This window comes from Festucalex cinctus, chromosome 1 (assembly GCF_051991245.1).
Source record: "Festucalex cinctus isolate MCC-2025b chromosome 1, RoL_Fcin_1.0, whole genome shotgun sequence".
Taxonomy (NCBI): domain Eukaryota; kingdom Metazoa; phylum Chordata; class Actinopteri; order Syngnathiformes; family Syngnathidae; genus Festucalex; species Festucalex cinctus.
Genome location: NC_135411.1, coordinates 60,317,302 through 60,342,577, shown reverse-complemented (window position 1 = coordinate 60,342,577; position 25,276 = coordinate 60,317,302). Strand labels below are relative to the sequence as shown.

The 25,276-nt window shown below is 41.8% G+C and overlaps 1 protein-coding gene and 1 long non-coding RNA gene across 3 annotated transcripts; one reads left to right on the top strand and one right to left on the bottom strand.

Annotated features, from left to right (window-relative positions):
- Window positions 1-1,866: 1,866 nt before the first annotated feature.
- On the bottom strand, window positions 1,867-21,742 carry tnnt1 (troponin T type 1 (skeletal, slow)). 2 transcript variants are annotated; one of them, XM_077501815.1, is made up of 13 exons: window positions 21,612-21,742; window positions 13,611-13,637; window positions 13,508-13,524; window positions 6,345-6,470; window positions 5,206-5,227; window positions 4,929-4,989; window positions 4,616-4,732; window positions 3,372-3,449; window positions 3,001-3,114; window positions 2,810-2,919; window positions 2,462-2,552; window positions 2,133-2,173; window positions 1,867-2,034 (listed from the first exon to the last, which is right to left on the bottom strand). In XM_077501815.1, exons 1-13 carry the CDS (start codon window positions 21,695-21,697, stop codon window positions 1,989-1,991), a joined length of 936 nt encoding a protein of 311 aa, XP_077357941.1. In that variant the 5' UTR covers window positions 21,698-21,742; the 3' UTR covers window positions 1,867-1,988. The 2 variants fall into 2 exon arrangements, with proteins under 2 accessions (XP_077357941.1, XP_077358032.1); XM_077501906.1 differs by lacking the exon at window positions 21,612-21,742 and adding an exon at window positions 18,004-18,104.
- A 1,651-nt stretch (window positions 21,743-23,393) lies between these two features.
- On the top strand, window positions 23,394-24,649 carry LOC144004501 (uncharacterized). The gene is made up of 3 exons (XR_013279404.1): window positions 23,394-23,593; window positions 23,900-23,992; window positions 24,127-24,649. It is a non-coding gene; the product is annotated as an uncharacterized LOC144004501 (long non-coding RNA).
- Window positions 24,650-25,276: the final 627 nt, after the last annotated feature.

Here is a 25,276-nt window from a genome sequence, read left to right as displayed (position 1 = left end):
CAGCCAAGAAGTTGGCTCAACGTGTCACCATTAATCCATGTTGTCATATCCCCCTGTCCAATGGGATGATTGATCTGAGTTGAGATTAAAATTCAGTCGCAGGAATTCCACACTGGTGGATGGGGCCTGGCATGGTCGAGATGAAAGCCTGTGTTCTTATAACGGGCCATTTTATGACCACCCAGGTCAAAGGTGGCCTAATAATGTGATCACCATTCTCTCGGTATAGATTTAACCCAGTATAGTTTAAACCCCTTTTTGGAACAAAATCCTCAACAATGAATCAACTATGGGTCGGCCCCTTTTGGACCCACCACTTGGTTCAGTATTTCACCCAATTTGGTTAACTTTTGACCCAGCGGTTTATATACATCACTAAAACCAACTAACTGTGTGAGGATTGTTGTTCTTCACCTCGTCCATGTGTAAAGTGTAAATGAAATATGATTTGAGAGAGAAACTTGTGTTTGTACAGAGATGTGTTAGAACTACACTGAAGTCATTTTCGATCTCCTGTAATGGTGTAAAATTATGGAATTCACTAGATTGGGGACTAACTGGAACACAGACACTAGCTGGATTTAAGAAAAAATATAAAGAATTGGTATTAATTAGTTACAGTGAAGAAAATGTTTAACCTGTCTTTTGTGCAATTTATATGTGGGAGAGCAATAACTCTTGTGTTATCAACAAGGAGGGAGCTTCAACACAGAAATGTAAACATGTCTGAGTATGTTATTGAAGTGCAAGGACAGTTAATCTTGAATCATTTGAAAACAGCATCTGTGCTGAGTGCTGAGAAAAGGACACCCTGCTACAAAAACTTTCAACAAATCAGTATGGATCTAATTAGCTGGTCTCTAAGTGCGTTTGACAAAATCTTTTCTACGATGAGACCTGGACCTGCTCAGCGTTCATGTCCAAGGGGAACTCACATGTCTGGATATGCTGAAGATCCCTGGGCTAAATGGAGACCATTGTCGCTGGAAGTTGAAGATGTTGAAGACGTATACCTGCTGGCTGTGCTGGTGGTTACACTGATCCTGCTGGGGATTGGATCCCACTGGCTTTTTCGTACGCTACGAAAAATGTCTGATCGCCAGAAGAATGCAGAGGAAATGGCTGCGGCCACTCTGAGCGTGCAAGCCGGCCGAACTACACTTCTCTGGTGAAAAACGACCTTGCAGCACTTAACCTTGCCATGAACAGAATGAGGAGAGCGATGGCCACAAGGATGCTTGACTTGGAGAGAAAAGTCGCGATGAACCGAAATCGTGATGAAGACGGATCTGACTGAAGGTGTGGTCGGACACATGGCTTTTATTATGCCCAGTTATCTAAAGCTGCTGGACTGAGTTAATCTACATGGTTTCAATCAGCAAGTGATCAACAAACTATTGGAACGAATCTACTGTCATGAGCTACATGAGATCAAATCATTGGTGAAGATGAACTGATTGAACTTTTAATAATCAATTTGCCTGAATCAAAAGACTCCGAATGTAATCAACTGGATAACTAACTTCATGGACACGATGAACTGAGTGAAATTTTATCATCTCTGCTGACTTTTAACTATAATTGTTTGATTTTCTGCGTCCTCGTATAGGATGGGGGCGGGAATTTATAAGCTTTATGCTTCTTCCTGCCAGCCCTTTTTCTTTGCGGTTATTATATGTTAAAATTGTATGATGAAATGTTTGATTGTCACAATGCTGTCCGAAAGGAAAAATTAACAAATAAAAATAAATAAAAATAAAGTGTCATGTGATAATGTATGATGTGAATTGGTGCTATCTGACTTAAAAACAAAACCTGCTTTACGGTGGTAAAATAAACCAAAAAAAAAAAAAAAAAGACGCCAACTCACAGAGAGCATGTTGTTTTATTATAATACATTATCAACAAACAATCAGTCTCACGCAAACAGACTCTTCTCCTCGCCACAATACTGTTGGTTTTGATTTCTGGTTCTTCCTTTTGCACTTTTACTTCCAGCGGCCACCCACCTTCCCTTTGCCATGCCCCTTTTTACTGTAACACACAAAGGAAAGTTTAAAGTAGAAAGAGATCTGAAAAATGCCCAGTACGTAACTTTATTGTGTAAAAACTTTAAAGTCAATGGTACTCACAATTTCTGAGCATGTTGGATTCTGTTGAGCAGCACAATAATCTGGACACAGCAAATAAAAACAAGGTTAGAATCACAACGAATGGAAAAACAACAGCAAGAGACTCAATTTGTCTTCACCATTGGCCATAATTTGTTGTATGGACCAAAGAATGACAGACTTCTTTTTTGGAACAGTGTTAAATTGTGGGAAAAAAACAAACTTTCAAGCTTATTTCTGTGACATACAATTTATATTAATGTTTCAAAATACAATATGCTATTGACAACGAAGCGATGGTTAAGGTCCAACGTAATAATACATTCAAATTTCTTCAGTGAGCCGCTCACCTCATATTTCTGGTGCTTCATATGCTCCATATAGTCGAATTTTTCAGACTCCAGCTGGTAGATCCAGTTCCACAACTCTTGTGCTCGTTGTCTGGAACACGAAGAGAAGAAAAAAGAAATGTGTATTTAGGTTTCAGGAGGAATGGTTTGCGCCATAAATCACTTGGTTACGGCACTTGGACTCCTGGGTGAACCTGAGAGCAGTTCACATTCATACAGTATCTTATTCATGAACATGTTTCTTTCATCATCATCATAACCAACTATAATTGAATCGCACAGTGGCCCTGCAGAGCCAAATGCTTTTGTAGCTTGTTTGCGAATGACAAATAAAATCACGTGACTGACCTGAGGGAGTCCTCTCGCATACTGTCGATGCCAAGCGGTTGACGCCTGTCGCCCAGGGTCTTCTTCTTCACCTCTCTGCCAGTCATACGCTTGCCCTTCCTCGACTCAGCCTAGGACACGCACACGCGCACACCTTGGGTGAGTCAGTGTGGGTATCCTTATTTCCTTCCCATAAGCGGCAGTAACAAGACCTTGGTTAAGAAGCCTCCAAAGTTGGCCCCCATGCCAGAGAGCACTTTCTTCTTCTTGGCTTCATCATCAGCCTTTTTCTTGACTTCCTCATCCTCTTTCCTCTGACGCTCCTCCTGGCAGAGCAAGAGGGACATAATGTTTGTCATGTTGTATTACCACTAATTGAAAACATAAATAAATGTTGTTTATGTATTATATTAAATACATAAAATGTCTGCCAGGATTGGAAACTTAGTATTGAAGTGAAGTTTAACCACTTTGACCAAGTCTTGGCCCAATTTGAGTCTGTTTTGATCCAGTAAAACAAAACAGGAAATAGTATCCTGTTTATGACATAATTGTTTGGGTGGACGTGTTTCTTTGGTTTTACCGCAATCCTGTTCTGTCTGTCCTTCTCCTTCTCCGCTCGGACTCTTTGGATTTCTGCACGCTCGGACCGACGACGTTCCTGATGGGGAAGAAAAAAAAACTGCTCAAATTTATGTCTGTCTTTCCAAAACAATAACACAGTGGTCCCTCACTACTTTGCGGGTCACTTGTTGCGGATTCACTCTTAGGCAGATTTTTATTTGGGTGAATTTATGCTGCTGCTTTTTTTTTTTTTTTTTTTTTTTGTCTGTCCGTCCGTCCGTCCGTCCAGCCGTTCACTCCCGGCTGTTTTACTGGATTTTGACTGATTTTGCAAGGCCCACAGAATATTGTGTTCTATTGCTATAAAAACATGGAACCTATATATAAAAAAAAAAGATTAAAGTCTCTTCTTTCATTAGGAAAAAAAAAGTATATTTCTGTTTCAGTTAGCAGCAATTAGCATTAGAAAATAGCTAAGTTTCATCAATTTTCACAAATCTATTTAAAATCGTGAGGAATTGACCTTTTTTTCAACATGGCCCTGGTTGAACCTCTTTGCTCTGCTGCTACCTGCTGGCCGTTTGTGTAATAACTACCATGTCACAAACGGAGCTGGGCGAAATTGTGGGCTGCATGACGTCACTCCTGCGGCAACTTGACAGCATGCACAGATTCTTTTTTTTTCCACTCACTCACTCACTCACTCACTCACTCACTCACTCACTCACTCGTGTGAATGAGTGAGTGAAAAAAAATAAATCCGTGCGTGCTGTCAAGTTGCCGCGGGAGTGACATCACGCAGCCGACAAATTCGCCCGGCCCAAAATGGCAAAATGCAAGCTAGGTTTGTGGGGGTTTAGGACAAAATCACCACCACATATGAAGAGAAGCCCAGAGCTGTAAATTGAGAAGTAGTTTGTCTGTTTACATCCTGTATTTAAAAAGTGCCGTTTTTCTGAGAGAAAACGGAAGACCGGGACTTTAAGGTGACAGACATTGAAGAGGAATAACAACAACTTTTTTAACGACCTCTACAACGACCTCTACTTGGCGGGAATTCACCTGTCGAAGGTAACACCCAAGAAAAGTGATAATTTTTCATTGAAACTAACCCTGACAAATAATATATTGCACATAAACACATAGGGTCTTCCCAAATATAACAACGGTATCAGGCTGGTCCATGGATGGAACATAATGACAGAATGTTGTGTTATTGCAGCGTTTCGTCAATTTTTCAACAAACACATGAGTGTAGCTTACAATTCGTTCCTTGAGGCCAATAAGCTCCTCCTCATCCTTCTTCCTTTGTTCAAAATGGACGTCGATCAGCGTGTGCAGCTCCAGCATGTCCTTTTCCATTCGCTTTCTGTGGATGTCCTGGTGGACAAATGGCCTTGGAGTTACCTACTAGAAGTTCTGCTTTGGTTGCAGTTTACTTTTTTGAAGCTGATTTGGGCTTTTTCACTTCTTTATGACTTCTTCCTTTCGGTCTTAAGAGCAACAAGAACAACTTTTTGTCTGCTGACAAAATCTGGTCCAGATGCAAAATAAAATTTACATGAAGTCATCTTACGTCAAAATCAACTCTATCTCCTTCAGGAATCTTTGGTGGGGCAATTTGAGGCACCAGCGGCCTATAAAAAAGGAGAAAACGCAAAAACTGAATTAGCTGTAAGAAATAAAAGGAAAATTAAGACCACAAGGACACAATGTTTCAACAACCAAACAAGGTGAAAGGTCACTGAGCAGACAGTTTTAATAATATTATACACAACAGTTGATGCTGTGTTATAGAGGTTATCATGGATCAGCAAAAACAAAGTAAAAGAAAGTTCAAAAGGCAGACCTACTTTGGTTTTGGACGTTCCTCCTCTGTTAAAAAAAAAAATGGGGGGAAAAAGATGATCAATATAGTAGTGAGTATTAATTGTTGCACAAGATTAACAATGTAATTTAAAAAAAAATAATAATAATATCAGCTTTGTTGCAAATGTAAATGAGAGCAATATTGCATCCCTGCATGTACTGTTTGTAGAAATGCAAGACCACTATTTTGTGATGCAGGGTGAGGGAACTCTGGTCCTGGAGAACCGCCGTCCTGCCAGTTTTAGATGTCTTCCTCTTACACATTTGAATCAGCTGTGTTGGAGGAGAGAGATGTCTAAAACAGGCAGGACTGCGACTCTTCAGGACAAGGGTTCCCCACCCCTGATCTAAGGTAGCTACAAATATAAGTGCACCAGTTCAAATTCATGTATAAGAAATGTGAATTTAGTAAATCTATTCCACTTTAAAATGGTGAAACGTCAAAAACACACGGAAATGGAGTATCCCCCGAAGCACCTTTGGATGGTCATTTTTATAACCAGAGGTGTAACAAAGCGGTTTTCAAACGGTGGGTCAGGACGTCAGAATAAGGAAAGGTCGGGACCCAAAAGTGGGTCATGGACAAGAAAAAAAAGTGCTGCTTTGCCTCTGGCTGACAATATGATGGTATATCCAAGTCATTTTAAAACGGTGAAAAAATCTTATATGATATAAATGTGTTTTCAAAGGTGAGTTGTCTCAGGAGATTCGAAAGAAAATTATAGATGGAGTAAACGCTTTATTAAAGGTAAGGCTATAAGACCATTTTCAAGCAGCAATTTTGTCTTTTTGGCTTCTGGACATAAAAAGGCTTACAAAAACACCTGTAGAAATAATAGAATTGCCCCTATAATACTTATACTTATACTAATACTAATACTAATACTAATACTAATAATAATAATAATAATAATAATAATAATAATAATAATAATAATAATAATACTAATACTAATACTAATACTAATACTAATACTGATGATGATGATGATAATAATAATAATAATAATAATAATAATAATCAATAGAGAGCATATATTGGGAAATTTGAAGTATTTGCACGCTACTTCCCACCATTGGTAACTTGACAAGGTATTGGCAGCATGCGATGTGCAAACATTACCTGTTTCATCCTCGTATACCTGCTCCTGCTCCTCCTCCTCCTCATGCTCATGCTGCCGCTCATATTCCTGCTCCTCCTCTTCTTCCTCTTGCTGCTGCGGCTGTTCCTCCTCCTCCTCCTCTAACTCTGGCAAGGAAATACACAAGTCGTACACATCCTGTGTTTTTGTAATCTGGCAAGAGCCAGATTGATCATGTGAATCACTCAAAGGAGTTCTCCACAATAGCAATCCGGGACTTCTTTGGTGTGATCTGCTCGGGAAAGGCGAAACATGCAGTACAAATTGATATAACTTGTGCACGTTGACCAAACTTTTGTTTTAACCAATCATGGCAACAGATGGAAATGACTGAAGAAGAAAAAACAAAACAAAACAGAAAACAAAAACAAAAAAAACAGGATGAACATGTTTACCAGCTAAAAATGCATGAACCTCTTGCTGTTCTTCATTCAACAATGAAACTATGCGAGAACAGAATTAATTGCAACGTCTATACATTCGTCCATGTTAGGTTTAATTGTTTCCCTCTGCCTCAGTGCTTCGAGTTTTCGTCCTACCCTGCCCCTCAAACACAATTTTGCTTTGTCATCTTTTTCATGATAATGAAAATCTCTCTACTTATGAGAACTTTAGGAATTTTCTTGTGTTACAAAAGCATTGCCCACAGGCATAATAATGTTGATGAAATTCTGTTTAGTGTAGCAGAAAGTTAGCATTGTAATGCCTGAGCTTAAAATTGATGGTGTGATGCTTTAACAGACAAGAAATGCTCTAACAAGTATATACGGGGTGTGCTTCAAAATAAAAATAGGATCTCACCTAGAGGTACATGATTTTGGACCTCACAACTGGAAGACGTGAAATTAAGTAGTGCATGGTTGTGCCCCTTTAAATACTGTGTTGCAAATAAGTGAAAAGAAATTCATTTCAAAATTTTGTATAATATTTATCCTTGTAATGTCTACAATCTCCAAATTTGCTGATATCAATGTAAATAGTTCTTTTTGCAACATTGAACCTGAAACCATTATTCATCTATTTTGTCAATGCTCTCTTTCATCTAAGTTTTGGAATGATGTTAAGGAGTTTATTAATACTAGTCATCGTATAATGGTTGAACCCAGAGATATACAGTAATATCTGGCTTTGAAACTGAAAATGTGTCACTTAGCCATGTGTTAAAACATATTACTCTTGCCTAAATTTGTCACGCCGCCACCAGAGTGGCGGGTCATGCTTTTATTTGTCACAGTCAGGTTCCTGTTTTATTTTGAAATTACTAACTCTCATCTCACCCCAGGTCACTTACCCTTCCTGCAGCTCACTGATTACCGGTCCACGCCCATGATCACCACCACCTGTTCCCAATCAACCCGGACATAAAAGCCACCTGATTCCTCCCCTCAGTGCCGAAGTGTCACATCTCAGTGCATGGAAGCGTCCTCACAGTCCTCGATTCACAGTCCTTGTCCTTGTCCTATGTCTTGTCTTGCCTTGCCTTGCCTTGCCTTGCCTTGCCTTGCCTTGCCTTGCCTTGCCTTGCCTTGCCTTGCCTTGCCTTGCCTTGCCTTGTCTTGCGTCCTTAGTTTGCCCCTTGCTTTCCTCCCTAGCGGAGCGCCTTTAGTTGTCCCTGTTTTTGAGTGCCCTTGTTTAATCTCCAGTTTGGAGCTCTTTTTGTTCTGCCTTTTTTCCCTCCTTGAGAGGTGTTTTTTGGTTCAATTGATTAAAGCTGCAGCCTTGTTGGCCAACTTACACTCTGCGTCTGAGTCCTACCTCCTCGCTTCGTGTCAGTACACTTCGGCCAGCATGGACCCAGCGGAGAAGTTGGAGATCTGGCTGCAGACCCAAGAGACTCGCGTGTCACACCAGGAGAAGGTCCAGCAAGCCATGACCACCCGGATGGGAGAGCTCGCTGGACAGGTGCAGGAGCTAGTGAGCCACCTGCAACACTCCACACCGACCGTCACGAAACCAGAGACCGCAGAACCACCGATCCCGACTCCAGCCTTAGCCGGGGCTGGATTGAGACTGGCTCCCCCGGAGCGATACGCGGGAGACCAAGGACAATGTCAGGCATTCCTGACCGAATGCGACTTACACTTTGAACTCTCACCACAGGCTTTCCCCACCGACCGTTCCCGTGTGGCCTTCATGATTTCCCACCTGACGGGACGAGCCAGAGACTGGGCCACCGCGGAATGGGCACGGCACTCCCCGACTTGCTCAACTTCAGCCGGGTTTAGCAGGGCACTTCGTCTTGTTTTCGATCCCACCAACATGGATCGGGAAAAGACTCGAGAGCTAAGCAACCTCAGACAAGGCCGAGAGTCGGTTAATGACTATGCGATCCGATTCCGAACTCTAGCGGCTAAGAGTGGCTGGAATGAGACAGCCCTCGTTGATCATTTTTTGAAGGGGCTCTCCGCCGCTATGCAAGAACTCCTACTACCCGTGGACTTACCTAGCGACTTGGACTCGTTGATCTCGCTGGCCATCCGCACCGATCACCGGAGGCGAGATCTCATGTATACCAGCGGACACCATCGAAGGACCGGCTCCGGATTCTTTCGGCACCCCACAGCAAGGGAATCACCACAAGGGGCACTTCCCCAGTCATCCACATCGGGGAGGCCCAGCGAGAGTGGCGAGGAGCCAATACAGCTTGACCGCGCCCGACTGACTCACCAGGAACGCCAGCGACGTCGTCAAGAGGGGCGATGCTACTATTGTGGAGAAAGAGGACATTTGGTGGTAGCGTGTCCCACCAAGCAAGGCCCTCCGGTGGTTTCCGACCCTCACAAACCGGTCAAGGACTGAAAATTCACGCAAATCACGATTTCCTGCAATACCACTTCCACAGACCTACTAGCTCTCATTGACTCCGGAGCGGACGAGAGCCTCATGGATTGGGGTCTGGTGAAGAAATTGCAGGCCGGCACAGAACCACTTTCTACCCATATGAGGGCCAGGGCGCTCAATGGCAAAGACCTATTCCTCATCACGCACGTCACAGAGCCACTCGAGATCCACATTGGGCAGCACAGAGAACTCCTTCGTTTTCATGTCTTCCGCTCCCCATCACACACACTGGTCCTGGGACACCCCTGGTTGCAGTTGCACAACCCCCGCATCGACTGGCGATCGGGGCAAATCCTGGACTGGGGAAAAGACTGTGAACACCATGGGTTGGAGCGTCCAGCGGACAGAGGCTCCTCCCGCTGCCATCCGCCAGGTGACTCTTGTGAATGACCAGGAATACCCGGACCTGAACACCGTTCCCACCTGCTATCATCCTCTCAGGGAGGTGTTCAGCAAAACCAAGGCCATGTCACTTCCTCCACATCGATCCTATGACTGTGCAATTGAGCTGATTCGTGGGTCTTCCATTCCCAAAGGGAGATTGTACTCAGTTTCGGGCCCCGAACGCAAGGCCTTGAACGAGTACATCGACACGTCTTTGAAAGCAGGACTTATCCGGCCATCGTCATCGCCAGCTGGGTTTTTCTTCGTGGGCAAGAAGGATGGTTCGTTACGCCCTTGTATTGACTACAGCCCCTTGAATGAAATCACAGTCAAGAACCGTTATCCTCTGCCTCTGATGTCCTCAGTATTTGACCAGCTCCAGCAAGCCAAGGTGTTCACCAAATTAGATCTTCGCAACGCCTATCATCTCGTCCGTATTTGTGCAGGGGATGAGTGGAAGACCGGCTTCAATACTCCCCGAGGTCACTATGAACACTTAGTCATGCCTTTTGGACTCACGAATGCGCCAGCAGTTTTCCAGGCCATGATTAATGACGTGCTCAAGGACTTCATCGACCAGTTCATATATGTTTATCTGGACGACATATTAATCTACTCACCGGACTTGAAGACCCACCAGCATCATGTTACCCAAGTCTTGAAACGCCTGCTTGACCATCAACTCTATGTAAAGGCTGAGAAGAGCCTTTTCCACACCGATACCATCTCATTTCTGGGATTCGTGGTATCCCCGGGCAAGGTCGAGATGGAGTCGGAGAAGGTCAGCGCAGTCAGGGACTGGCTCACACCTGAATCCAGGAAGAAGGTGCAACAATTCCTGGGATTCACCAACTTTTACAGACGCTTCATCCGCAACTTCAGCTCCATCGCTGCTCCTCTCCATGCCTTGACATCACCACAGCAACGCTTTGCCTGGACCCCGGAAGCCAATACCGCATTCAACCAACTCAAGAAACGTTTCACAGAGGCTCCAATACTCAGAGCTCCTGATCCTACCCGCCAGTTCATTGTCGAGGTAGATGCCTCAAATCTGGGCGCCGGAGCCGTGCTATCCCAAAGGAGCCAGGAGGATGGGAAAGTGCACCCCTGCGCCTTCTTGTCTCGGAAACTATCAAAGGCCGAGCGCAACTACAGCGTTGGAGACCGAGAATTGCTGGCTGTAAAGGTCGCCCTAGAAGAGTGGAGGCACTGGCTGGAGGGCGCGGAACACCCTTTCATTATATGGATAGATCATCGCAACCTGGAGTACCTGCGCCAAGCAAAAAGACTAAACCCCCGACAGGCCAGGTGGTCCTTGTTTTTTAACAGATTTTCTTTTTCTCTGACCTACAGACCCGGAAGCAAGAATGTCAAAGCGGACGCTCTCTCACGTATTCATGACCCGGAAACCACAGCCATCGAACCAGAACCCATCCTGCCTAAAGACTGCATAATAGGAACCATGTCCTGGCAAATAGAAGAGGAGGTCAAGGAGGCACTCCAGGACACAGTCACGCCGAAGGAGTGCCCACCACGGCGGCTTTTCGTCCCAGAAACCCTAAGAGCACAGGTGATCAACTGGGCACACACCTCCCTTCTGTCTTGTCATCCAGGCACTCGCAGGACCCTGTTCGCTGTCGCTCGAAGATTCTGGTGGCCGTCTATGGAGGCCTCGGTACAGGAATATGTAAAGGCCTGCCCAGTCTGTGCTCGGAATAAGTCGTCAAATCAACCCCGGATGGGTCTCCTTCAGCCTCTGCCGATCCCCTCAAGACCTTGGGCTGAAATCTCGATGGATTTTGTCACTGGACTCCCCACATCAAATGGTAAAACCACAATACTTACAGTTGTTGATCGCTTCTCAAAGATGGTCCGATTCATTCCATTACCCAAACTACCCTCCGCCAAGAAAACAGCAGATACCATGATTGACCAAGTATTCCGAACCCATGGATTCCCGCGGCACATTGTGTCCGACCGCGGGCCCCAGTTCGTCTCTCGTTTCCGGAGAGAATTTTGCAGAGCCATAGGGGCCAAGGCGAACTTGACCTCAGGCTACCACCCAGAAGCCAATGGACAAGCCGAGAGACTCAACCAGCAGCTGGAGACCGGGCTGCGATGCTTGGTCTCCCAAAATCCATCCTCATGGAGTAAAAACTTGGTCTGGGTTGAATTGGCACATAACTCTTTACCTACCTCTGCCACAGGAATTATGCCTTTTAAGTGCATGCACGGATACGATCCGCCGTACTTCGCGGACCTGGAGGAGGAAGCCTCAGTCCCCTCGGTCCTCGCCATGATCCGCCGATGTCGCCGTATCTGGTCAGCAGCTCGACTGGCACTTCAACGTCAGGGCGATAGGGTAAAAAGAGCTGCTGACCGGAGGAGGAGGGCCGCACCACAGTACCAGCCGGGGCAGAAGGTATGGCTTGCGACAAAGAATCTTCACCTCAAGGTTCCCTGCCCAAAGTTGGCCCCGAGATTCGTGGGGCCATTCCCGATTGCGAAGACTATAGGCCCTGCCGCCGTGCGCCTTCGCCTGCCTCGATCCCTCCGCACCCACCCCACATTCCACGTGAGCCAGGTCAAGCCAGTCCAGGACAGTTCCCTGGTCCCGCCCGAGCCCGCGCCGCCCCCTCCGGAGATGGTGGAGGGGGGCCCGGTCTATAAAGTGAGGAAGTTATTGGACGTCAGAAAGCGGGGCCGGGGACACCAGTACCTGGTTGACTGGGAGGGTTACGGGCCTGAAGAACGGCAATGGGTGCCCGCCCGATTCATTGTAGACCCCTCCCTCATCGACGATTTTTACGATGAACACCCCGAGATTCCTGGGCCGTCGAGAGCCGGCCGTTGAGGGGGGGGTACTGTCACGCCGCCACCAGAGTGGCGGGTCATGCTTTTATTTGTCACAGTCAGGTTCCTGTTTTATTTTGAAATTACTAACTCTCATCTCACCCCAGGTCACTTACCCTTCCTGCAGCTCACTGATTACCGGTCCACGCCCATGATCACCACCACCTGTTCCCAATCAACCCGGACATAAAAGCCACCTGATTCCTCCCCTCAGTGCCGAAGTGTCACATCTCAGTGCATGGAAGCGTCCTCACAGTCCTCGATTCACAGTCCTTGTCCTTGTCCTATGTCTTGTCTTGTCTTGTCTTGTCTTGTCTTGTCTTGTCTTGTCTTGCCTTGCCTTTTCTTGCGTCCTTAGTTTGCCCCTTGCTTTCCTCCCTAGCGGAGCGCCTTTAGTTGTCCCTGTTTTTGAGTGCCCTTGTTTAATCTCCAGTTTGGAGCTCTTTTTGTTCTGCCTTTTTTCCCTCCTTGAGAGGTGTTTTTTGGTTCAATTGATTAAAGCTGCAGCCTTGTTGGCCAACTTACACTCTGCGTCTGAGTCCTACCTCCTCGCTTCGTGTCAAAATTCAATATACACAAGGCTACATTTAGTCATTCTTTTCCACGCCTCCTTGTTTTTTTGATCAAGTTTTGTTACAAATAAGAAAACTGAGCATACATCGTGGTATTTAAGTGAAACTTTTCATGTGACCCCAGATAGAGTTGAAAGTTTGTTTGAATGGTAAATTGACTGCTTGGTTTTGGTTTTGTTTATGCATTGTTTTGTTGTACGTCTTACTGACATTGTAATCCAGCAGTTTTGAATGAATGTACAACATCCAATTGTCAATACAAATAAAATACATAAAATAAACAATGTCACAAATGTGAAAACAAACAAATTAAAAAACAACAACAACAACAACAACAAACACAATTTTGCTTTGTGATTGGTCCGAACCACTACGGTGGGTTTGTTAACTCACAAATCCCACAAGAATTCAACTTGCAGGCAGGGGTAGTGTTTTTTAATGATTTTAATTAATTCTTACATGTTTTGGTGTTCTTACATGTTTTGGCATCTTACCTTCCTCTGCCTGGTCCCTGTGCAAGAAATAGAGAAAGAAAATTAAAGAAAAAGAAAATCGCTGTTATTGTTTATCAGAAAGACTCAGTGAATGGATACTCACTCAAACTCCTCTTCTATGTCAGACATGCTGCAAGAAAGAGAAGATCATGAAAAGCAGGAGCCAGACATACTCAAGTTTTGACAAAAAAAGATCAAAAATAAAATAAAAACGATATAGCCATACATGCATCGACTGCACTGCTTATCCCTACGGGTGGACTGGAGCTGATCCCAGCTGATTTTGGGCGGGAGAATGGAATCTCCTCACCCTGTTTGACTTTCAGGTTTTTGAGATAGTATAAATCAAATTGTGTCTCATAATCCTTATCCATGGACATGTGGGGTCCATATAGCCGTGGACCCCTTTTGTTCAGCCCGTATGTTAGCTTTGGTAATTGGGTTAAATGCTTGAGAATGCCAATGTTGACTATCATGGTTAAGCATATGCAGCTATATTTATCAATAACATCCCTAAACGGCAGCAGTTCAATCAATGTGTTGTGTCGCTGTCTAGGGCAAATTAACAACTGGATGAAAAGCACAAAGCTTGGACTGCACTGCAAGGCTCATGATCCCTTCCCTTCCCTGTCCTGCCCCACCCCCTTCTATTTGTCATGTCACTTCCTACAGGGGCAGCACTGTAATTCTTTGTCCAGTGAGTGGGAACCGATGCCACATATCTGTATAAAAAAACAAAACAAAACAAAACAAACAACCACACTATCAAAGGCCTGAACGCTACATTAGATGAAAAAAAAAAAACACTGCTCAGTTGGTTGTTTCCCCCAGTTTTCTGTCCTTAAAAGGGCCAAGATATAAAGGCTCCCAAAGACCCCAGCAGGTCCATATCAGCAATCAAAAACAATCTAAACTTCATTCCAATGACGTAATGTGTAATACTGGATCTTTTGTTCTAGAACATCTTTAGTGCAAGTATGTGAGACCCTTCATCGCCGTATCACAGGTGGCCACAACCTGCTTTTTTTCCTGGTTGTGAATCACTTTAAATACACAGCCAGATAATACATGCTAAGATGCTTCTGGCTATAAATTGTGTCCCCGAGCTGCCATAGCTGTGACATAAAACAATGCAGAGACACCGAGGGAGTGTGCTGACACCTTCCTGGCAAAGGATGCTGGAGGACTGATGGAAGAACAACAGGTGAGAATGTGACAAAGGTTAAACAAAGAGAGGTAGAGTTTCTCTCCCCTTCTTTCCGCCATTGCTCACACTCTTTATCCCTCCGTCACTTTCTGAAAGCCGCTAACTTGACTTATTGACACTTAATGGGTTGCATATTCTAATGAGAAGGTAGAGTGACTGTAGCGTATTTCAGCACGTCTGTCAACATAAGCCATCAATGTCGGAAGTTGCCCGCACAAAGCTAAAAGGAGTGAGGGAGTGGCAGGCTGAATAAAGCGGGGGATTTAGGAAGCGTCGGCAAAAAGCGCCGGTCTTAGGTGGGGTCATTTTAGTCAACGACAACATGAGTGTTATCAGTTCCCTACAATTGTTTTTATAGGAAAAGAAATGCACCTCATTGAAATGTGTTCCGTGCAGCATTGCGCTTAATTTTGTGCATTTGAATGTGTGGTTGAAAAGGAATTGAGCGGCAACACGAGGAGGCTTTTTCTGCAACACTTTCAAAGAGGAGTCCACATCATCAAAGGGTGAATGCTTAGGCCAGTGGTTCTCAAATGGGGGTACGAGTACCTCTGGGGGTACGTGAGATATTTTAAAAGCAAACATTTCTAAAATATATATATATATATATATATATATATATATATATTTATAAGTTCATAAAATGAATTTTATATTCAGTAGTAAATTGAACTTCAGTGCCCTAAAAACCCAGCATTTCCCCCACACCAGAATGGTTTGACCCAAATCATATGCCACCTAGAATCACCTGTCAATCACTTGAAAACTTTATTCAAAATTCACTTAATTGTTTCTTTTGGAGAACAGACCTTTAATATGATTACAAAAGATGACACTTTATGTTGATAATCTGTATGTGCACAAATCTTTATTTATATCTTATTTATTATATCTTTATTTCTCTTTTTTTTTTTTTAAGTTATATCTTTTTATTTCCAAATAGTTAAAGAGACCACATATATAAATACAAATGGAATTCCAAAGTTTAATAATAAATCAGACAATGATGGCACAAAACACTCGGTTTTAATTCCCCCCCATCTGAGTCTTGCTCACAGTGCATAACCGGCACAACTGGCCGGCAGAGGTGGGCGTGTCAATGAAATTTGAGCGTCCGTCATCGTCAATACGTCAATCTTTCAAGACGAACGGCATTGTAATGTCAAGCCGTCATTCGGTCAGCGAAATGCGGCCGTCAACGTTTTCCAACATTTGAAGTGGACATTTGTCATTGACGGAAAATCCGTCATTGAAAAGGTCTGTCATTTATTTTTATTTTTTTTACCCTAACCTTAAGGCCGTATCCCACTGACCTGCGTAAATTGCCGAATGTTGAATTTGCAAAAATATGAGGTTGTCATCACTGTTATTTTGTGACATTTGAGACGCATTTGTAACGTAAAAGCAACATTTTAGACAACCCGTCGATGTGGCAATATTCGCCCACTTGTTCCAAAATGCTCCATTCCTCTTCAGCGTCATCTCTTAGTAGAAGGCTGAAGGAAGCTTTTTGGTATTTGCAACGGTTCATAATTCTCTTCACATGGACTATGATGCCAATTCCAGCAGAAGAAAACAGCCCTTAAGCTTGTCGTTGCTAACATGCTTCACTGTAGGTATGGCGTCCTTGAGGTCAGCGGTTCTCAACTCCGGTACCCCTATCCAGCTTGTTTTCTATATGTCTCCCTCAGACAACACAGCTGAGGATCGTTATCAGGCTTCATGCAGAGTTTGCTTATTAGTTGATCGTTTGAATCACCTGTGTTGGCTGTTGCAGATAACATGAAACATGCGAAAAAGATGTGACATGTTGTCACATGTACAAGTAGAGTGCCAGTATTTAGCAGAAATTTCTGCAGCTCCTCCAATGTTGCTCTCAGTCTCTCAGACCAGTTTGTTTCTAGGCTTTTTTTTTTTTTTAACAATTGCGGAGGGATGTCCATCCAGTTCTTGGTAATCTCCCGTCACTGCAATATATTCTCCACTTGATGATTTCTGTCTTCACTGTATTTGTTGTCTTGGAAATTATTTTGTACCTTTCTTCTGACTGATACCATTGCACAAAGAGATCTTGGCTTGTGCGAAAATGTAACTTTAAAAAGAAAAAGTCATGCAAAGCCTACTTGAACCTGAAGTTTAATCAGGGGTAAATCAGAACATTTTAAATCGTAGCAGTTGTGCGCTGACAACCATTTAACATGAGTTTGAATATGAGTGACTGATTCTGACCACAGCCACATCATCATTATTATTATTTTGTTTACATCACTTATCTACATTTATAGTTATTTATTTATTTATGTGATTATTTATTCCCATTTCAACTGTACACATTATAGGTCACATTGATGGCAGGAAAAGTTTTTAAATAATTTATCTTGGCACTTTTTTTTTTTTTTTTTTTTTTTTAATCACAAAAAAAATTGAACAGGGGTGTGTAGAAATTCAACAACTGTACACCCAAAACAAGTGTTTTAGTTTGTATATTTTATATATTACCATTGATGAACTTATTTAGATTTGTGCTTGCAAGTATGAGCACAACTGGAGATGTACAAAAACTAAATGTCACTCAATGACACAAAAATTAGATGAATCGTCACCAAAATTCACACGTACAATTCTGCTCATGTCAGCATCAACCTCTGAAAATATCAAAATATTTGACACAGTATTTAATGCCTTTGTCCCACCATACAGTGTGCTCATAAATTACAAGGGCATGTAAACTTTCAAGCACAACTGTGTACACTAATATTAAATAGTCAGTTTTTAAATTAGATACATTGCATGTGTATAGCCAGTTTGGGTTTTAGAATCAGATAACAAATTCAGTGGTTTACTGCTAACTCTAACTAGAAAGTAGCTGTCACACATTTAACAACTCACGGAGAAAAGAGAAAGAGGTGCTAACTAGTAAACACATCGGTGAATGAACGGATTACTCAGGAAGTGTTTAGGGGCCAGTGGCACTTCCAACCTCTTCCAATACGAATGAAATGACAAATATGGTATGTATGTACAGTATTGTACTCTGTACAAAATGTCTCGTAGCATTTTATTATGGAATATTTCGTCATGTATCTTTTTTTTGTTGTTTTTTTTTTTAATGATACAAACACAATCTACGCACGGTAGCTAAGATTTGTTGCCTGGAAAATACATTTAGTGATAACCTTACGATACAAGATACATATCAATTTGATGATAAGTAATCCCCCAGCCATGTAAATGAATAAGTTATCAAAGAAGAAGAAAATCCCAAACCCAATGAGGAAGCCAAACAGACCTGTATGAAGGCGCGAGATCAGTTGACACAAGCAGGACTGTGACTACTGTGCAAAGAAGGGGAGTTTTATATAGTAAGGGGGAAACAATGTGTGTGTATGCATCCACGGATGACTACGTGCCCACGCATTCACCGACTATGATGGAGTCTTTGAATATACAGTTCCAAAATAGCCGCCAGCGCGTGTGCAAACTTGCAGGTGTGGGTGCGTGTGTGCGTGCGTGGTTAGGGCCGACGGCCATGGGCGGATTAGGCGGCCGCAAAATGAGCACCCCGTGGGATTAAGGGGAACAGTGGGCTGACCTCACAGGACAAATGGAGGATTGTGGCTCAGGACAGGTGGAGAGAGAATGAGTCAATGAAAGAGAGTGACAGAGAGGGTGGGGCAGGAGACAAAGCTGGGCAGAAGCCAGGGCTATTTATACATATCATTTAGTGAGAGCAAAAGAATTGTTGTTATATTAATGCTACGAGGACCATTTATAACTGTAGTGCCATTCACTACACCCAAGATGAACTGTTTGAAATAATCATGGAGTCTTACCGGTTCATGGAGGATGTTAACTAAACCAGCAGTTCCATTTGAGTGTATTTTGTAGTTTATTGTGTCCTCATGCTGGTCAACTCATGCACTGTTGAAGAGAGGAGTGCCCCCCCCCCGCCCAAATAATGGAGACGCACAAGAGGACAGGAGGAAGAGTCCTTGTTTCCCCTCATCATAGTTTTGGAATTTTCATTTTAGTTTTGATTTTGTTTTTCAAATTTAATTTAGTTTTAATTAGTTTTAAGGGTGGTTCTGTTAGGTTTTGTTTTAGGCATTTAATAAATGTGTAGTTGTAGTTTCAGTATTAGTTTTAGTTTAGGTTTTTTAACAAAAGTGTATCACTTGTGCACAATATTTAATAAACACTATGGTCAAATGAACAAGTAATTTCTTACCTAGTGTCACATTTGGGCTGAGTTAAATGAAAAAGCAGGCGAGCTGAGCCATTGGAGCCATCGTCCAGCATGTAAAATTGTCGCCCACTAATGATGTCACGTGCTGAGGAAGTAGGTAACGGCCAATCATGGCTCACCTGTTTTCTGGGTTTGGTCAGTAAACTGAGCCATGATTGGCCGTTACCTACTTCCTCAGCACAGGTGCTGTCACCATCAGTCGACAGCAAGTAGAAAAAGTACTTTTAAAGGTATTAATTGTTAACCTTGCTCTCGCAAGATGAATTCTTGCGATATTTGTGAGTTCACAAACTCCGGAGAATACATCTTGTACCACTTCCCGCTGATAACCGCCGTTCCCGAACCACTGGTGGTTTGGACCAATCACAGAGTGAGATTGTGTTTGGGGGCGGGATATGCAACAGTGACGAAACCAGGAAGCCAGCGCCGACACCGGGGCTAACAAACAAACTTAACATGGACGAATGGTCGCCACAATTAATTCTGTTCCCACAGAATTACTCACCGTTTCCTTGTTGAATGTAGAACAGCGAGAAGCACTTTGTGCATTTCTAGCTGGTAAAAGATGTTAATGCCCCCCCCCCCCCCTTCAACAAGAACGAAGACATTTTCATCCGTAGCTGTGATTGGTTAAAACAAACGTGTAGAATGTCGCATCGTCCAATCAGCTCGAATTATTGTACAGAATGTCCCGCCTTTTCCCGACGAAATTACTGTGGAGAAGAACCAAATAGATATGTAATATCCATCTGGCTATTGCCAGGTTAATTAATTGTACTGTACATGAAAAATAATGAAGTTATCAAATTCATTCTGGACAAAATATGAACTTTTCACTGCTGACAATTGTTCAATGAGTCAAGTATCCCTTCAAATTAAATCTACTTAAAATATATATATATATATATATATATATATATATATATATATATATATATATATATATATATATATATAAGATGTAGTTTCAGTTAATTTTCGTTTTTTAAAAAGCATTTTCATGATTATTTTATTTCGTTAACAAAATTGTTTTTTTAATTTTAGTTTTTTCGTTAACTAAAATAACCTCGATCAGCAGTGCCATTGTTTGTACCATTGTACCATTTGTTGCTGAGGGAGTGTGCATTGGAAAGAGCAGACCCGTCACCAGAAAGAAATTGTAGGGGGGGCATTACCTTTTGGGGGGGCACACTTTATCAACCTAAATCTAATGTTCATCAGGTTGAACAGCGGCATTGTAACAACTGCAAAAGTGTTCAGAAATATTTTCTGTCACTTAAAAGCGGCAGTTCATTCTGAAATCTAAAAGTTCATTTTGCATTTATTCAACTCACAAGTTCATTTGAAACAAATCCACTCTTCACTTCTGTAAACAACTATGTCCGAATGAATGACTCTGTGACACAACCCCTTCTATCTGGAATTGGCGAGCAGTTGCCTTCATTTGCGTGTTGGATTAGGGCTGTACGATATGGACAAAATTTCCTTTCATTTTTGCCAGACATCTCTATTCTTTGATCTTTGACTCAGCATGAGACTTCACATCATTTTACTTTTTTTTATGGTGCCTTCTGTATTTTGTGTTATTTTATTTCTATACTTATAAAGATTTTTTGTTTTTTAGTATTTTATTTGCGTGTATACTTATATTTACTCGAATTAATTTTATTTTGTGTTATTTTTAGGGCTGTCAAAGTTAAAGCGTTAATAGATTAATTAATCACAGAAAAATGTCGCATTAATCACGTATTAACGCAGATTAATCGCACTATTTTTTTTGACCGCACTTGAGCCTTGAACGTAACCGCGGCTGGTTACATTGAAGGTCAGTGATTAGGTCAATGCACGGCATTTCCTATGCCTGTTGTTCCAAAATGAGCGGGGTGACTCCAGTTGGTGTGCTCGGTGGTAAATTTCGCTTCAAAAAACACCCCAACGGGACTTTAGATAAAACAAAAGTAATTTCCGTTTAATAATTGCTGAATTGCACTCAATTGATATGATGCTGTTACGTTTTGAACAATACACGCATGCATGCAATTGCGTACATGCATTTAATCAATGTTTGCAAATGACATTCAGATAATAAAATGCGTTAATGTCAAAATATTACGGTATTTTGTATTTATTTTATATTAAGCAAATAATTTAGCTGATTAATCGTGATTAACCAAAATTAAAAAGTGTGATTAATCAGATTAAAAATTTTAATCGTTTGACAGCACTAGTTATTTTATTTCACTTGTGTCTACTAAAAAACTGATTTCTATTCCATGCACATCACTTTGTATGCAGCAATGGATGTTTTAAAGTGATTTAGAAATAAGGTTGAGTTATGTCAATGATATATAGAAACAACATATGGATTCAGTGAAAAACTAAGCAGAATATCAATCCAAAAGGATGTGTAAAGTGCTGTTTTTTTTTTAATTAGAACTTAGTGACAGTCATCAACATGAACAAACTTGGCAATAAAAAAGAGAATTCAACTCACATTGTACTGCAACTGCTTTAGTGATAAATAATTTTATGCTCCTTAGTTGTTGTTGTGTATGTGTGACTGCTTGGGTCTGTTAACAGCATACTGTGTATTGCTACAATTCATCCGTGCTGTGTGGCTTGACTAATTAAAATAAAAGTTTGACACTCACTTGTAAACGTAACCAGTGGACTCAGGATTCCCATTGATGTCAACTGTGTCATCCTGGATCGAGGTTTGGCGTTTGGTGGCTCCCATTAAAGCGGCACGATGTGCTCACTGCTCAGTCTTTGTGCAAGCGCCAGCCGGCAAATGCGCTACCCGGAAGTAGTTTTGGCTAAGGCACGTCTGCAGAGCGCACGTCTCCCCCCACCCCACCCCATCCCTCCTGATCCTGATTGTCATTGGCTCGCCTTAGTTGCCAATCACAGCCAAACTTGAAAGGAGGTATGTGCAGGGCCGGTGTCGGGACCATATGTGTTCGGCCTGCCAGATCCATTCGGGGGCCTTCGCGTCTGGTCGGCGCTTGCTGATGACGTCAGTACAGCAAGCGAGCCGTGTCAAATGTGTTCACGTTGGTTTGGTGTCCGAATTTTGCAGTCGTAATGATTATAGGAACACATTAGCACGTCAACTGACAATATTTCGTCCCATCGCAGTTTTACTTTTTTGCATTTATGTGCTATTTTACCTCAATTTTTTATATTTATTTTATCTAATGTATTTTTTTCAATCTATTTCATTATTTAGTCAATCTTAAAGTATCCTGCTTTTATACTTACGTTTATTTACGTTTTGCAATCTCAGCCCATACATTTTGTTATTTAAATTACATCTTTAATATTTTCTTGCCAATGTCACCTCAGAGGTGACACTGCACTATGAGTTGCGGAGGGTCGTGCGTATTGCAGAAAATAATTACCATGATGATGATAATAAAATGATGGAATTATTGCCTGAGATGTGACATTTCCTCACCAATATGTTCTGTACTCAGCCTCAGGTTATTAGGTAACTACGAATTTATTTGTAACCTTCATGTGTGTGCATGTGTGTCTCATGGACTATTGATATAAATATTAATCAAAGGTAATGGCCTACTACCGTAAAGTCGAAACTCATAAGTTAACTTCATCAACTACAGTAGCACATTTTACTTTTTCTTTAAAGATGTCAAATGCATTAACAAATCAATGAATGACACATGAATGAATGAATGAATGAATGAATGCACAACTTTTTCTTTATATGTTCAGTATTTTTTTCCTTCCACAAAACAACAACAACAAACAAGTCTGAAAGGGTTTCACGGCAAACCTTTAATCCTAGACAAGGGAAGACGAGAGATCAATACATTAGAATAGCCACGGTGAGATGTAATTGATTGATGATGATTGATGAATGATTTTGACGCGTTACGAATCCTTGCCTTTTGGGTCGCCGAACAGTTTGATCCAGTAGTGCGGCTGTGATAAGTCCCATTAGATAAATAATAATAAATTTATTCGTAAAAAGCGTCAATGTTTTCCCTCCAACGACTGGAAAGTTGCCTCACCAATCACAATCGTCGACATCTCAGCCAATCCTGTAGCGTAAAACGTCTCAGCCAATCCTGTAGCGTAACGTCATCTGTAGGCGAAGGACCCCGAATGGATCTGGCAGGCCGAATACATATGGTACCGACACAGGCCCAGGCTACAGGCGAGCTAGGCGGTCGCCTAGGGCGCCATCTTGTGGAGGGGGCGCCAAATTGCAGAAAGGAAAAAAAATAAAATTTAAAAAACACAAACACAAAAAGCCCTCCCCCCCTCTCATGTTTTCTAGCATAAAATGTTATATAGCAAATATATTTTATTGAGTTATTTTTTTTTTTAATTACTTCTATTTCAAATAAATGACTGTGAGTTCACAACCTGCTGTCCTGGCGCCCTGAAACTGACCCGCTGCTGCCGCTTACAATGAATGAAAGGTAGGGGGAGGGGTCGTATATCATCTCAGAGTGTAGTGGCAGCACTTTAGAAAGATAGATAGATGGTTGGCACACTTGTGTTGTTTATACATTGACATCGACAACAATGAAAAGGTCCAAGCCTTCAAGTGCTGCATTAAGAAAGCGGCGAAAGGAGGAGGAGGAAAAACGGGCCCAGGGTAGAGGTATGTATGTCAGTCAATCATCATTGTTTATAAAATAAACACGAAAATAGCGTTAGCTTCTTAGCTTGCTTGTAACTTGTTTACTGCACCATTACATCCATGCTAGTAGCTACTTTGCACACAAGAGTGGGGCAACGCTTGCTGAGTTTAAACTAAAACAGCCAGTAAGTCCAGATACCTGCAAATGGATTTGCACAAGTCATTGTTTCACATAACCACATTAATTTATTAATTTATTGAAAATAAGAATTATGTGCTGGTTTAATGTAAACATCGATATAGTAAATGCATTATTTTTTTAACTAGATGCGCTGAGAAAATATTTGCAGCCACAACAAGCACCTGCAGAAGCTGTGGTAAACAATCCTTCAGTGTCATCTTCACCAAAGGCTACTGAATGTAAGTGCATGGATGGTGCATTTAATACACAGCCATAATTTCTGACATTGTATTCTATCATGATGCAAATGGATTTGTTTTCCCTGCTTTAACACCAAAATAATTTGAAGTGATGTATTTTGTTTCATGTACAGCTGAAGCAACAGCCAGTCAAGCACCAATCAGCAGTACTTTGAGTGACACAAAGCTCGATCTTCTAGATCCAGGTGACTATTTCAGTTATATCAGCTATTGCTGCATCATGTACAGTGCTCAGCATATATGAGTATACCACCTTTGAAAAATGTAAAGATTTTGTTCAATATCTCCCCGCGACCCTTGTGAGGAATAAGCGGTCAAGAAAATGGATGGATGGATGGATGTTCAATATCTCAATAAACATAAGAACAATTTCCAAAATATTGACAAAATGTTTTCTGTAGAATACGCACTTGACTCACAACATGAAAGTAAGGTTGTAATAGGATGCATAGATTACAAAATCTTCAATTTAATCAAATTAACTAATGCAAAAAAAAAAAAAAAAAAAAGCAACCCACAACAAAAACGACTACATCTAGTATTTTCTATGAGCTCCATGACTGTTATGGGTAGCAACATGTCTGCTAGGCCTGGAATTAACAAGCCTTTTTCTCGGGGTCTACTTATTTGTGCAATATGTACTCTAATAAATAAAAAAATAATAAAATAAAAAAAACTCTTAGCAGAGATGCAGTCATTTCCTTCCTGGCCAAAATCCAATATGTCAAGCATGGAACTTTTAACTTTTCTAGAGGAGAAAAAACTTAAGAGAAATCTATCCCAACATGTGGGTAGCACTCAGAGTGGCCGCTACCATACCAGTGACTGTAGCATCAGCTGAGAGATGCTTTTCCAAGCTTAAACTAATAAAAACTATTTAAGGTCTACCATGTCACAAGAACGGCTAACTAGACTGGCACTTATCAGCATCAATCAAGAAGTATCCAGGCAGCTATCCTTGGACGCACCAATTGATGCCTTTGCTGCAAGGAGGTCCCGGCGTGCACTATTTTAAGTATTTGCCGTTATGTTCCTAAGTTATTTCGTGAAGTTTTTTTGCACACTATTCACATTATCTGTGAATCACCTTATTGCCAAAGTTTTACGATATATCAAAGTTTGTATATTGATACATTTACTATTTTTTTGTATCTTACACAATTATTAATGTACATAGTGAAAACATTTTGAGGTTTTAAATACTGTCATTTTGCAAAAATTGCAATAAAAAGTTGCATTGCATTGTACTTCTGTTATTTTTCT

Excerpts from the sequence above, each read along its gene's own strand:
- tnnt1 (XM_077501815.1), bottom strand. The coding sequence starts at position 21,697 with ATGGGAGCCACCAAACGCCAAACCTCGATCCAGGATGACACAGTTGAC. Across the intron at positions 13,638-21,611 it reads TCCACTGGTTACGTTTACAA|CATGTCTGACATAGAAGAGG; the intron begins GTGAGTGTCAAA and ends TCTTTCTTGCAG. Across the intron at positions 4,990-5,205 it reads GAGGAACGTCCAAAACCAAA|GCCGCTGGTGCCTCAAATTG; the intron begins GTAGGTCTGCCT and ends CCTTTTTTATAG.